Source organism: Patagioenas fasciata, chromosome 3, assembly GCF_037038585.1.
Source record: "Patagioenas fasciata isolate bPatFas1 chromosome 3, bPatFas1.hap1, whole genome shotgun sequence".
Classification (NCBI taxonomy): domain Eukaryota; kingdom Metazoa; phylum Chordata; class Aves; order Columbiformes; family Columbidae; genus Patagioenas; species Patagioenas fasciata.
In genome coordinates this window covers 65648834-65664489 of record NC_092522.1, presented here as the reverse complement: position 1 = coordinate 65664489, position 15656 = coordinate 65648834, and the positions used below count along the sequence as shown (strand labels likewise).

The following is a 15656-nucleotide window of genomic DNA, read 5'->3' as shown; positions in this document are numbered from 1 at the left end:
GAGTGCATTTCAGACCATCTTAGGTCTGTTTTGCCTAATCATAATATAGACCCCCAAAGCAGTCAAAAGAAGGTATATTCTTTTCACAAAGGCATTAACTGCTTACTATTCTGTTTGTCCATTTTCTCTTGAATGTGTCAACAGTCGACAAGGAATTAGTTGTTCAAATGGGTTTACTTGAGCCAGTTCTGGATCTGCTTGAGTCAGAGGATCCCACTGTCCAGTGTAACTCCTGTGCCTGCACCATGATTTTGGCTGTTTCAGGTGAGTGTGCTATTCTTTCCCTTTGTCCTCTGCAGTGGATTCATTCAGCTCTCAACATCATATTTCAAGGTGAAACAACTTATTTGCAATTGGCATAAGAGTCATAAGACGCAGCAGCAAATTGTGGTATTCCTACATCATAAATTCAACCACTTGAGATTCCAGCTAAGTAAGGTCTTTTTCTCAGTGTTTCTGACATTCATTCACTTATGATTACAAGCTTTCTTCTGATTTACAATGTAAATATATTCATGACCAGCTTATCTTAATTAATGCCTACATTGGTTTTTGCTTCAGGAGTTCTTCCTCTCTAATGTCTATGTTGATCAGGGTCCTTCATTTTACTAGGCTGAGAAAGCCAAGCCCATTTAGGACTCCTCTTGTAAGCAAGACTCTCTGCTCATCTTCACAGCCCTTCTGGCTGTAAATGATATGTTCCAGAAATAGAACACAGCAATTGCATCTGCTGTTGTGATACCACAGACCTCAGGCATTGTTACAGTCCCAAGATGTACATAAATGCTATGGGAGTTCCAGTTTGACTTAATCTCTTCTGAAAGGGAGGTTGCCAGGAATGTGCAGACACAATCACCTGTATCTTTTATTGTGGCTTTTGTGGTACATCTAATGATAACACGTGCTTTTTTTGTGATTGCATCGTGGTGATGTTGTCATCCATCTTTCACCTCTGCTGCTATTTCCAACGGAGACCATTTGATTAAGGATCTGCAACAAAAGTTTCTAAGCACATGTCCCTGCATTTTGTGCTGTAAGGTTTAATTCTGTTCCTGTTGCTTCAGTCTTCTAACTCATCTGTGATTTGTAAATTATTCCAGTTCTCCACCACACTGACAATACTGCGCTCACACCTTTGTATTAACTTCTAGTTCAAAACCAACAGACCAGTCCCTGTGGAATTCCAATTGTTGCCTCCTTTCAGATGGTCATTCCCATTCAGCAAAACCTGCTGCCAGTCAGTTCCTTATTCACCGTGCACTACTTGCATTTAGCACCATCTTCTCTTGCTTAACTATGCATTAATGTGGCATCACTAAATTTTTAGGTACTTGGCACTAGGAGGGCTTTCTGTACGTATGGTCAGTGGAGTTATGCGCCTGAAGATGTACAGAGGGATATTGTTTCACCTGATTTAAGCAGCCCACAGACAACATGGCTTCTTTGGGAACCTAAGGATGTTCTTTAGTCCTGAAGGTGCTCTGGCCCTCCTAAATGACTCTGTCTTTAGCCCAGAGTATGTCAGACCCTCAGCCACTCCAGATCCAGTGTACCTTCATTCTCTGTTGAGGGTGGCCATCTAATGCCACCCTAACTGTCACTGTAGTGCTGAGCACAAGCAGTTCAAATTAAGCCCTCAAGGAGCTTTCAAGCTAGATAGGAGGGCATCTGCTGCACATAGAGGTAGGTGCATAGGCTGGGTTGCTGTCTGGGATACGGATCAGTTTTGAGGATCTCTGTCCCAGTTGAAATAGCATTTAGATGGACTAGATCCATTTATTTCTTTTTCAGACTATATTTAGCTACCGCAACGAGACTAAATCAAGTGGCAATTCTCTAGCATTTACTTTAATTTTAACTTGCAGACTCTGATATCTTAAAAAATACTCTGTTCAACCATGTCCTTTAAGTAAGCCATTCATTCTTCAGAGTAATTTTAAAAAGATAAATATAGAAGCACAATCAAATTAGAAAGATCCTTTAGATAGCTTTAAGGTGACTAAAATTCCAAATCCAAGAATGGTAAAATGTCTTAATTCTGCTGCATAAGCATGCAAGACCGCATACAGAGTGAAGCTGTTTAGCAGTGTGACTGTAAGCTGGGTTGTCTCATACTTAGCCACCGCAATAGGTAGCCAAAAATAAAAAGAGCAAACAAACCCGTTCAGAGGAAAAGAATTTGAAGGTCAGTTTGTTCCAATACTAACATTTGTCCACACAGCAAGAGGACATGTGCACAGTTGCAATTATCTGCAGGTTTTCAATCTGTGGATGAAAGTAATGAGTTCTGGGATAAGAACTCTTCTCAGAGAACGTAGGAACAGAGCTAAATGTTCACAACAAGGGCTTAGGGAGACCTGAACACCTGCATTAAACTAAACAGGGAGGATGCACTGAATGCAGAGCATGTTTGAAGTTGTACTGACAGGAGGATTTTCAAGCACACAAATGGCAGAGTGGAAAAAAAGAATTCATAAATGCATGTTTCAGCATGAGTTATTCAAACCCAGCTTGAACAGATGTTATTGATTTCCCCACTTAAGAGTAGTGTCTGAATACAAGGTTCCCTTCTAAAAGCACTGTAAGGGCATCAGCGGTTGTGGTGACATCAGTGGATGGACTGCATTACTTAGATAAACAGGTGGCACAGGAGAGAAGTATAACCTAGCCTGCGCCATCACTTATGGAGATGATAGTACAATTACATATCTTGGTGAGATAGATATCTCCATCCATTCTGACATAAGTTGACAAAACAGGTAGTGTTCAGCTGCATTATCTGACCAAAACTAGAATGAGAATGGAGAGGATAAGGGAAAATGGCTTATGTAAATTAAATCCAGCAAACCCACACTAACAGGCACTAACAAAGGGAGAACTTGTCAGCTAGTGAGTGACCCAAGGGAAAATGAAAAAAAAAAAAAAAAATATTTTCATCACAGAGGTTTCCATCATGTGGGTACCTATCGTTGTCTTTCCACTCCTCCATGATGAGAGTGAACGCTCCAGTCCTTCCCAGGCAGAATGGGGTGCCTGGGTCTCCACGTGCCATCCCCCACCAAAGCAGGCTGCAGGAGCTCATCCTGCCACTGTAGACTTCCAGTGTTGACCGCCACCTCTGAGCCCTCAGGCAGAAAAATTCTTCGAGCTGTTGCAAATGTGAAGCCTTTCCAAATCAAGCCAGTTATCTTTCTTTAAGGAAGGAAAACCTTTGAAGCACCCAACGGCTCCTATTCTGTCATATTTTGCCCAAGTTTTGTCTGAAAGTTTTTAAGCAAATGTGAGGTTCTTAAACAACATTCATGAAGTGTGTTGTGTGAAAGAATGAAGGAAGCAGCAATATCTGAATACTCAATCTTTTTACCTCTCTTCTTTACTCAACTAATTAGAGTTTCCATCACACCAGACTGGTTTCTATCAGTTGCATCTGCACAAAAGAATTTCTGCTTCTGCTTAGAGAAACAAAAGAACAATATATAGGCAGATTAGATCAGAGAAAGGCTTGTCCACAAAATTGGCCAGAAAATTTCACCAGAATAATAGCTTCCCACATGGAAAATCTATTTTTAAATACACGACTCTTCCCAGAACAATCATTTGCTCAAAAATTAGAGTGTGCTTTTCTGGAATAAAAGGTATTTTCTTGAGTATAAAATATCCATCTAAGGGCAGAAAGGGCCTTGTCCTGGAATATTAACCTGATAGTGGCTGAGCTACACTTGAATAGATATCCTGGATTATCTGTGTATGTCAGCTCCCTAGTATAGATAGGCTCCAGGTATAGAAATAGTGGCTTTGTTTTCTTAACTCTCTAAGTAAGTTAGTTGGCACGTGAAGAGTTGATCTCATCCAAATACCTTCACATTTCTTGCTTGCTTCTGCTTCACGTTTCTCCCAGCAAACCTGCAGAGACTGGCCATTGTTTAAACTGTCCAGAAACATACATACATGAAGCAATACTCAGGTAAAACTCCTGTGGTCTTCAGTGGCAGTTTGGCTCATATGAACAGTGGAAGATGTAGACTATGGATTTTGCTTTTTCCTTTTATAAAATAATCTGCAGAATACTATGATATGAAGAGAATTCTTAATTGGTCTAATTCTCATTTAAATCTCATCAACTTCAAAGAACACTACTGTCAACACCTTTTTTTTTTTTTTCAAAATTATGAAACCAGAACGCTTACAGATACAAATACAGATAATGTATAGATATAAATAAGACAGTAAAGAGGCGAGAACCATAGACAGCTGTCTCAGTGTGGCAGCAGGTTATTTGTTGAAAATGTTTTTATGATCTCACAGTAGAGGAGTAAGGAAGAGCATAAAGGAAGGATTCTTTTCTATACACCACAACTGAGGCTACCTTCAGTAAGTCTAAAACAAGAGCAGCAGAAGTAAAAGCAGATTTTGTTTTTTTAATCTAAATTGTGTTATATTTTATAGCACAGTGTAAGTTTATCATATGTAATACACACATTTTATAAATATGTTAGATAGTATTTTATAGTATATAGTTAATTTTATAGCATTATTTAAGTATTACAGTGTTTTTTTTTTTTCCCCAGTTTTTCATACAAGAGTCTAAGGGACTCTGCAGATCTTTTTTTCAATTCTTCTTGTACTCTAGGATGTTGAATACAACAGGACAACTTCACACACTGCTGTACAAGGAAGCATCACCACTTCAGAGAAGATGTATCTTTTCAAATTCCAGTGGATGAGTCAAATTCTGTTTGTAGAACCTCTGCATTGTTTGTGGCTGTCAAAGGACAAGCGCATTCAAAGAGGGAAGTTGGCCCTCAGTACACCCCACTAAATAAATGCAGTCTTCCTGCAGTTAATCATGTAGTTTTTGGTTGGCACACTGTGAATAGCTTGATCAGACATTCCAGGGTTACAAGACAAGTACAACACCTTGCTACCTGTTTAAGGGATGTTACAGTCCGTTTGTTTTGATCATCCCAGTCACAAAACAAAAGCATTGAACCAGCTGTGATCTGTGCCCAATCCAGAAGACATGAGTGAGTTTCTTTCCCATTGAACTCTTAGGATTTCTAAGAGGTTCCTTTGAGCATGCAGAGAAATTTGGATATATATAACAAAGAAACAGAGAAGCAAACACCAAAGAAATCTAGTCCTGCTACATGTCCTGCTTCTGGCTCACAGTAATATGACAACATAATCTTTCTTTGGTTCTTTTCTCCAGAGTCCAACCGAGAGGCTATTTGCGCTGCTCGAGGAGTTACACCCCTACTGTCTCTTGCCAATTCCTATGATCCTAGAGTCCAACAAAATGCAGTTGGTGCTATTCTCAACCTCACACAATCAGGTACTTTCTGACTAATGGTTTATCTAAAATGGCTGAAAGAAATTTCTCAGTGTTAGAAAAATAATTCAAAAGGGTTAAGGCAAGAACAGGGGTATATCTGAGCAACAAATTGTTTCCTTTGTCTATGATGTTCATGTTGATACCATAGGCTCATGATTAAAGTTTGGCCTCTCTCTAGTTAATACAAACCATTTTTGCCTAGTACCAAAGAAGAAAGGCTTGACTTTTCAACCCCAACGGGCTAATGTACAAGCACTTAAATCATCAGTCAAAGAAACAGGAAAAAAAAATAGATAACTTGGTCTAAAGAGGCAGCAGCACATTTGGTGGTACTATGAAGCAATCTCAGAAGCTTGTCAAGCTCTAGGAACATTTGACTTGTATCCCTAACTTGATGTGGGAACATGCAAAATATAACTATTATGGACCAGACGTTAAAGGCTGCTGGGATATATGCCAACAGTTTTTGCAGTAACTTGCAGACTACCATACAGTAACTCTTAAACAAGGCAGCATTAAATCTCACCTATCTAGATGATACTATTATTCTACACAGCTAAACAATACAGCCATGAGTAATGTCTCTTATCTTTATATGGTGGAAGGGAACAATATGCAAGAACTTCTACAGTTGGCTATTACACTTTTGTTATTATTCAGAATTTTAAAAATAATTTGATTTTTTTTAACACAGAAATCACAGTGAATATGCCACCTGAGGTTTTTCAGCTGCTCTAGCAATTCAGATGCTCATAACAGTCTTTAGCATAAAACCAGCAAGGACTCAATTGATCAAACAGCCTGCTAGTCATTTTCCTAGAATGTCCGCATACTGCTACATTGCACAAGCTCTGAATTATATATACTCTACAATCACACTGCTGAGCGAATATTTGGACAACATCACCACTCTCTAGAATTCAAGGACTGTGCGTATCACTTTTAAATAGTGCCTCCAGAGGAGAGAGGGGGAAGGGAAATGTTACACTAACAGCACTTTTTGTTTATGTTTGATGGCAGAGAAAATACAACAGGTCTTATGCAAGGAAGGAGCTCTACCAGTTCTTGCCTTGCTGCTGGAATCTCCTGACTCAGAAGTGCAGGTACAGTTCAGACAAATCAGATTTTTAAACAGTAATAGTGTGGCTGCAAGGAGAGCGTAAACCACAGCATGCAGAAACGTAAAGGTGGAGAGGAGGGAAGGTTCCTCTAGAGAAAGGAGGAAATGTGAGACCATCTTGGTAAAACTCAGCTCAGTCAGGTAATGTATATTCAGAACACTCCATTTGTCTAGCTCCACAGAAGAAAGTTCATGATGCAGAAGTGCATCTGCCAGCACGATAACACAGTTGTTATGCGGTTGTCTTTCAGATCAGAGAAGTTGTAGATAGGGCTCTTACTATGTGTTTTTTGTGTGGGTGTTGTGTGTTTTTGTGTGTTCAGTTCGGTTTTTTTAATCCTAACTTTGATCTTCCACTCTTAGCACTTTTACTAAGTGTTCTGAGAAGGCATAGCTTGCAAAGATTATTTTTTTTTCTTATTATTGTAAATGTCTGGGGAGTCTTCCTATTTTATGCCTACCATGGACACCTGTTTGTGATTCTGCACACTTAACAGAGAGCTGGTCTTGGTTCAAAAGTCTGCTAATGAAAAACAATGAATCAGTATTGTAAACCTTAAAATCCACTAGTTCATTCACTTGATCCTCTAAGTAGTACAGGGCAGTTTCCTCCATTGTTGCTGTTACCTCTGCTCAGTTCTCTTTTAAATGCCTGAAGTGATGGAGCCTCTGGAATTGCTTTCTGCAAACTGCTTCAGCACCATGAGCTTTCCGTGAGATTCATCTTAAAATTTCCCTCTCTGCAGTGCAACCTGTTTCTTCTAATTGTACCTCCCTAGTAACCCATACTCATATATATAATTCTCTCTAGCATTAATGTTTAAGTCATTTGAAAATGAGCTCTTGGCATGCTAGGGCAATGACTACATCCAGCTTGAGTAAATCACTGTAAACATATAATACAGCAGATGTAGATGAGCTCACTTGAGTGCCAACAGCAGTGTTGTTGCAGCAACACAGCACCTTCCCAAATATGCAGGGTCCCATTGGGTTTGTACAGAGCAGTGCCACAGCCTGGCTGCAGTTGGAGCTACAACAGATTACATCGCCATGCTTGGAGGAAGCCCACTCATGCTATTATCACATCTACACAATAAAACACTCTTAAGACGAAAAAGCACTTTATTTCCATCAGCTCTAAATCTGAGCATTTCTCCATGTTATTTTCTTCAGCATGTCACCGCTGTGACCTCTCTACTTTTTTCTTGGTTCTCTGCAGTATTACAGCTGTGCTGCCCTAAGCAACATGGCAGCCAACGCTCAGCACCATGAAGCAATGCTGAGACCTGGCAACAGATTCCTGCTGCGGACACTCATCTCTCTCCTATCCTCTTCTGTGGGCAAGGTAAAGCTGTAGCTTTTTATCTTTGTGTAAAAACTTAGCATCAGAGTAGAGCTATAAAACTGGGCTTCCAGATTCAATCTTGCACAGTTCTGCTCATCTACTGTACAGGTGCCTATGGAGCATGTTTCCCACAAAAAAAGACGTATACTATAAGAAACATAGGTTCTACAAGGTCAATGTACAGCGAAAGAGGAAGTCATTGAAGTAGTTCCACAGCCTCAGACACCTCCTTTATACTAGACTGGCCTATATTTTTTAAACTTCAAACTACATGTGTGAAGTGCCCTATCCAGGCCCTCAACTATCTTTGATCATTGTGTCTGTGACAGAAACTATCTGAAGCATCTATTATGCTATTTTTTTTCTTTTTGATATCCATAACCTTGACTATATGGCTTCAAAGAATAACATCTTGAAAATTTTGGTTTGTTAGGAGCCACACTGAAGAAACTTCAGTAAGCCACAGTTTGGGATTTAAAGGATGGAATCTTAAATTCTGTGTAGAAGGGAGGTGTAAAAAGGCAAATTAGACAAATTCACTCCCCTTCATTTTCCTATAACTTATCTGACATGCCCAAAATAAATCAGCATCTGAACCCCATTGGCTCTTCCTCATCAACAACAGGATGACCAATAGTAGAGGAGCTTGAAAAAAAAAAATCTAAACTTTGGGAAAAAAAAAATCCCAAAATTTGTTCTCTGAAGATAATGTAATAGCTTGCTAGTGTTGTCACATTTATTGTGTGTACAATAGGCAAGAACATGCATTACTGAAACCACTCTTTTTTTTTTCCCCTCTCTTTCCCGTTTGCACCCCCCTGCCCCCTCCCTTTTTGACACAAGCAGGTCTCAAGCCAGGCATGTGTTTGCCTAAGAAATTTGGCTACCAGTGGTAAGCAATATATTGGAGATAAACAACACTGTTTCTTTTTCTTTCTCTCTCTGTCTTTCAGAGTGAGCACAGTGGGCTGGGAATCTTGCATAGTAAAAGCAAAGAGATAACAAGGGAAGAGGGAGGTGCAGTTTACTAACTAAACCAGTCTCAGACCTCCCAGGTAGCATAGGGAAGTACCTGGAAAAAGTGAGAGAAAAAGCAGAGGTCTCATGCACAGAGCCTTTGCAACTGTCTCTTTTTTTCCCTTCCATGTTTTCCTGGGCATTAAACTTGCTTAGGACAGAATGTCTCCTGAAATTGCTGCTTGAATAGGGACCTGCCTTCTCCCAAGGCATGAATCTGTCTGTCATTAAATATAATTTTCTCCCAAGTGTTTGTCATCCTCTTAAAAAAAATCATATCCTATTAATGCCCAAGATCAGTTCCTACAGCATACTTGGGAGATGAAAGCAGAGGACTGGCACACTCAACACTAGAGCCCCAGGGTCCAGGGTAGAGTTGTTCATTTAGAAAACACAGAGATGCTTCATTTTCAAGCAATCACAGTTACAGTGGAGCTGGAAGTGAAGGAACTGCTGTGCTGCTCCTTGGCATGGTTGAAAACCCCTGGTCTGCTTGGCCTTTTGGGACTATCACTCCATCTGCTGGCTGCTCTGGCGTTGCCTGTAGTGTCCAAAAGCACTTGCTGAAGTTGCGGGGACAAACGGGATATACAGATTCAGCCAGGATGGCTGACCTCTCCCCAGCTAACGATGACTCTGTGAGATAGGTGGTGCTTGGGGAGGTCTTACTGTCTGTCCAGCAGAAGCTGCATCTTCCTACCAGGCCTTATGCCAGTAAAGGACTCAGAAAATTTCCTTCATTTCTTCTCACTGAGGTTCAGACACAAACTGAGGAGTACACAGAGCTACATTCTGCTCTCAAGCCAATATTAATCCTTTGGAAAAAGGACCCAGAACAAGTGAGTGTTTCTTTTTATAACCAAACATCCAGCATTGTCCCATCCCACAGAGAGGAGGAAGTCCCCTCTAATTTCAGCACTGAGGCATAGTCAAATGTTTAGGAGTAAGGACCCAAATGCCACCTTGTGGTACCCTGAAACTCCCTGACCACGGTCATTTTCCCAAACCAGCAGACATCCAGGCCGAGATGATTGCTGAGGATGTCCTGCCCAAGCTGTGCTCTCTCCTGGTATCCGGCAACGAGGACGTGCGTCGTGCTTCCATCGCCCTGCTCTGGATACTGTCCCAGCACCCGCACCACCAGGTAGGGGAGGTCATTTCTCAAGACCATGGTGAAAGAGTAGCTCTGTCCACCATCTGAGTTTTGTTATGATGGCAAAACTGCAAACGAAACACATTTTGTGACTGACTGATAGACTCTGAGGGGCTTCCCAACCCTTCTATCTCCCACTGAAGTGGTGGGGTTTTGTCTGCTGCATCTGCACCATCACTAACTGCCCAAGGAGCCTTTCTGTTGTGGTGAGTGGGATCCAAAGGATCCCAAAGTTAATCAGGTTACCTATAACAGGATCAAGGGGAGGGTAGAGGGGAAGATGGGTGTCAGATTCTTTGGATGAGTAAACACTGCCCCCCAGTCTCTGCAACTCCCTATGGTCCCCTCCATTACCAGGCTGTGCATCTCTAGGTGGGTATTCAAGGTGCAGGACACAGGTTTGGCACCATGAGAGACTGCAGCCATGGAGACAGCTGAGGGTTATTCCTTGGCTACAGAGCTTCCCCACACATTGAAAAGCAGAGAAACTAAATTTGAGTGTGCATTTAAAGTGCATCAGTGCAAAATAAAGTGCGAAAATATGTTCTTTCCCTATATGAACAGTTATTCAAAAGCACATTTGCATAAATATGACATCTTGTGAATTAGGATCAAGACAGGAAGGGGGGTTAATGCAATTTGAAATCTTATCTGTCTTTAGCTAATTCACAAGGACTTTCCTGTGTCTTAGTTATAGAATGGTTCTTTTGCCCAGATTCAGGATAAACACTACCATTAACAGCGCAACACTATGCAAACACATTAAGAAGTCTAACTAGAAATAAACTCTAGCAAATAAACAAAACAGACACTTCTGCTGTACTTTCAACATTCCACATAAAATAGCAAAACTGACAAATTATTATTTTTAACTGTGCTTTTCCATTACAGTAATTAAAGACATTGTTAGGAATATGGATATGAAAGTCTTTTTTGATAGGTGTCTTAGGCTAACAACCTTTTAAGAGAGAGTTTTGGGTAAAGTAAAAAAATGTGAGAACCTTTCCTGCCACATTGCTTTAAGCAGCAGTGACAGACAGTTTGAGTAACCATAGCTGGGCTTAGGTGCTTCTTGTGGTTGAAATACACTCAGTCTGATTTCAAACATCCTTGGAGAATTACAGGTCTGGTGCCCTACATCTCAGTTGCATGTACACAGCGCAGTATGAACCAAATTGCACCTCCTGTGACTTCAGGAGGGGATGGAAAAAATGGGTAAGCTCAACCCCTGGGAATCAGCAACTAGAATACAGAGCTCTTCACAGGCACTGTGGCTTCACAGGGTTTGTGCTGGCTGCATTAGCACAAAGCATCTTCATTGCTTGTCAAACTGCGTTATGCAATCAAAACACAATTTGCTCTTAACAAACTTACAACTGAAATACATTAAGTTAGTTGGAGGCTACTTGCAAAGTAAAAACATTACTCAATATGAGGCATTATGCTGAAACATTGTCCTCACTCGTATTTGCTTTTCTTGCTCCCAAACACCATTTACACTTTTTGTTCTCCCAGAAGAAAGTGCCCACAGCTCCTTTCTTTCCTGATCCTGAATCCAGCCTTTACCAGCGCTTCAAACTCCCAGCTACAAAGGGCATGTCGCAGCGTCAGTGGGAACAGCCAAAAGCACTTGTTACCCCAACAGTGAAACAGCCCATCCTTCATGGGGGAAAAGGGTGAGCAGCAGGAGGCTGGAAAGCAAAGCATCCCCCTCAAGGATTTTTCTCCAGTGAGAAGTATCTACATCTCAAAATTTGTTTTAGTGAGCAAACACGGCTGTCCCTGATTGCTGAATGTTGCTGCTTTGTGCAAGGGAGCCCCAGGCACTCTGAGAAGAGCCTGACCTCTTCTTACTCATATCCTGCCTCCCCACCTCCATGCCTCTTCTGGCCTGTTTTTCAAACCTTTTCAAGATTTCTTTCTCTAACCCAGGCTGAATTCTTAGTGAGTGAAAGAGGGACTTCTCCATGGGAACAGCTGTTAGAAAACAAACCACCGAACAAAGCTAACCTTTACAAGCAAGTCAAGTGATGCTTGAATTATTACAAATACTACCCAGGATACAATAGGGCAGAATTCATCTGCCCTTTCGTTACCATGAAGCAAATCCCTAGGAATGTTTCACAGGAGCTCCTCTCTCTGCTTAACCCCTTTTTTGCAATCTCCTGGCCAGGCTGTTGACAACAATTCCCAAGCAAGTGCTGGAAAACTTCCCTCTTGCAGCAGGACTTTTATTCAGTTCTCCCAAGGACAGCCCAGCCTTGAAACACTAAAGAAAGAGTCACGCGTTTTTGAGAAAACAGCTTTTAAAATCATATTCCTTTGAGCAAAGTCAGGGTGGCAGGGCCTGTCTAATCCAGATGATGCCCCTGATTTTCCTACTCCAGGTACAAAATAATCTTGCCTTCCCATCTTGCAACCTGGCAAAGGGGATAATATTTACCTTGGCAAGAAATCCCTGGATAAGGGGTGCAAGAGCAGCATTGCAGTTGTAAGCACAGTTGCTGCTGGAATACTTTCCCCTTTTTTTTTTTCTTTAATAATCTTGGGAGAAGTTAGATCAATATCCATCTGAACCACCCAATCCATTTTTACTTGGTTTTATCATGATTCTCTTGCACTGTGGAAGATTGAGCCAGAAAACAAAATCTGGATCCCAGCCATTTGCCAGCCAGAAAAGAGGTTCATCAAAATTTAAAGTAGTGTCACTTGCAAACATAGGTCCTAAACAAATAGAAGAAGTTGGCAGGGAAGTCATTATATATTAGAAAGTTCATTTATAGTCTGTAGACAACTTCCTTCTCTCAGGCTGTAGCAAATCAAATAAGTGTACCATACGTAGTTGATGGGATTACATAGAAAAGAGGACAATTGGTCCAAAATCACGGAACACAGTCATCGTGGTAATTTAATTGGGTTATCTAAAATATTTCTTTCTGCCTTTGAAAAGAAGGAAGAATAAAAATAGAGAAAATTTATAGCCATATTTGCACATAGGATTCTTTAAATGCCCTGAATTTAGGTATAGCACTGCCCTTTCCATCTATTTGCATGTTTTATTTTGGGAATGCTGGTTGTGACAGTTCTGTAAATGAACGTAAGTGAAGATGTCAGCTGATGTTAAAGGAAAATAAGATGCATTTTTTCAAATTAAGCTAAATAAAAGAAACATGTAAGTTAAACTAATTTTTAAAGACATCTGTCTTTCAATGCTGTTTCAGTGATCCTGACATTTCACAGAATTCACAGTTTCAGAATGAGATTTTCCTCAATTTAGATAGGACCAATGATTTGTTTTATATTGCACACTCTTGCTAATGTGCCTCAGTTTCTAAGTAGGACAAATAATATAGGTGATTGTTGACAAATAATATAGTTGATTTTTAACAAATATATGAACTGCATAAAGACCTCAGATTCCTAAGGGAAAGAGACTGAAAGAAAAAAATGCTTCCAAGAGGAAATCTTTTGCTTTTTACTGTGGACCTAACCCAAAGGCTGCTGAGATCAGGTTTCTCTTATAAACAGCAGCGCCCCCTTAATGCATCCTGTTATTGAATAAACTACCAGGGCAGTAATCCAAACTCAGAACATCTGATTCAAGTAATATTAGTGGTAACTGAAGGAAGACTACATTCAAAGAGATTATCTGTCGGCAGAGAAACGTATGTATGAACTCAGAAGATGCTCTTCAGAACATGTTACTGAAGTGGTGCCTGATCACAAACTGATCTAGACAGTCCACTATTGTAGGTAAGGTAAGGTCACGCTGCTGCTTCTACTTCACCACGTACTTTTGCCCTTCACACCTATCCTGACCACTGTTCCTTCCAGTCAGGATCACACGTCCTTCCCCTGCCTACCAACAACCTCTGAGAAGCATTCAGTGCAAATTACTGGACCCTAAAGACTCCAGCTTTCCATAGCAAGTGCTCTATAGATCAGTGCCAGTCAGTAGACTGTATAGACCCAGCCCCTACACTGTCGGTTTAAATGAGCTCAGAACTGCTCCTTTCAGAGCTAAGATCTGTCTATATATAATTTGCTTCAAAGTTGCATTGTGTTGCCTGTATTGGATCTAATGATGTAATTGAGATAGCGGTTGTTCTTCTCAGGACACTCTGGCGTGTGCTGAGCTACTGCAGAGCCTGGGGATGTTACTGTCACTGCATAAAACAGACCCTGTGATAGTTGCCCATGCCGCTTGCATCATCAAAAACCTGAGCCTTTCCAAAACCACAGAGGTAGGTACCCAATATTTTTCACTGAACTAGACCTGGGAGGTTGCAGTTATGTTTATGTCAAATCAGCATTTCCCACAGAAATGTATGGGTTTGTTGTTTGTTTGTTTGTTTTAAATGAAACATACACCAAGGATACTCTACACAAAATTGTATGTATGAAGAAAAGGACATGATGCTCCATAATGAAAAGGGGGTTTACTTTTATTTTTCCAATACAATACAGAAATGCTAATAAAAATAAATGTCTAATTTTTCCTATGAAGGGAGGTGGTTCACCTTCATAAAGCTTTATAATGTGCCGTGCAATGTATTTAGCTGTCACTGCACAAGTGAACCCACAGACATGAGTGGGAGTGCCAGGTTTCCAGGGTCAATTCTAAGGAACCATCCGTAAAATACATCAGAGTCCTTGGAACAAGAGGACACAAACAGTGTGGGAGCTGGGAAGGCAGCAGTCTGGAATCCAGCTTCAACCACTAAGCAGCAAGTAAAAAACTGCAATGTAAAATGAGCACACAGAAAAGATATTCCTTTTTGTTGACTGACACCTGAGCTCCCTCATGGAGACGTGTTATTAGGACCTCCTAGAGAGCTGATGACTTTGTGATTCAACTTCACCGGTAACCAGTCACCTCCAGGTGACTCAGGACTCATTCCTTGGTCTCATGTGCTTTTAATCCTGGCCAGCACACACAGAATCTCCTATCTATTTTCTGCTCACTTTCTAAAATACATATCACAGTACAGAGACAAGCTATCCAACACCACTTTTAGCATAGCAGATTCAACCTAAGAGATACATAGAAATGTTTAATTCATACCATTTCTCTCCAGAAACAGAACCCACCTTTGCTAGTCAGAGGTCATCTCATATTTCTGCAGATCAGAGCATTTCAACACCAGAAAGTTTTCAAAGCCTTGGAGGCACATAAAAACTGAAAAACTTCCACATTTCCTAATGTTTTGCCCTGGAGCACCCAACTTATTCACCTCTGCAGCAAGACTCGAGCAAATGACAGCTTAATACTGACATACAACCTGGTACAGCAGCAATAGGTCAGGAAATTCTTTGAGCTCAGAGTGATCTGTGATCATGATAACATCCCACAGGCAGAGCAAGCCCTGAGAAATGCCTAAAATACGGTGATCTCTGAACAATCCAAGGTGTTTTTCACCTGGCTGTGGTAGATTTGGGAGGAGACATTTCCATCACTGATGTTTTAGCCTTTGCTAAGAGTTATTCAGTACTTCTGAGGTCCTTGGACACCACAAAAACCACAATGGAAGTGCTAAACATGAATCTCTTTCTTGTTGCAGAGAATCATCGAAAGCACATGTGTTGAAGGTCTCCTCCAGACTATGCTTTCTACTGACACTGAAGAAGACTCTCTTCATTATGTGACATCTTGCCTTGCTAAGCTAGCAAAGCAAGGTAGGGAAGCAAC

At 40.8% G+C, this 15656-nt stretch overlaps 1 protein-coding gene across 2 annotated transcripts in view; it reads left to right on the top strand.

Moving 5' to 3' along the window:
* Positions 1–15656, top strand: part of LOC136100150 (uncharacterized) — a 31396-nt gene that overhangs the window by 10674 nt on the left and 5066 nt on the right. The window contains exons 4-11 of one of the 2 annotated variants that reach the window (XM_065834991.2): positions 145–264; positions 5210–5332; positions 6353–6435; positions 7672–7797; positions 8644–8689; positions 9828–9958; positions 14083–14211; positions 15529–15643. In XM_065834991.2, the coding sequence (XP_065691063.2) occupies positions 145–264; positions 5210–5332; positions 6353–6435; positions 7672–7797; positions 8644–8689; positions 9828–9958; positions 14083–14211; positions 15529–15643 (873 nt within the window). Of the gene's footprint in view, positions 1–144; positions 265–5209; positions 5333–6352; positions 6436–7671; positions 7798–8643; positions 8690–9824; positions 9959–14082; positions 14212–15528; positions 15644–15656 lie in introns of both variants that reach the window. The other variant, XM_065834990.2, reaches the window with a different exon arrangement.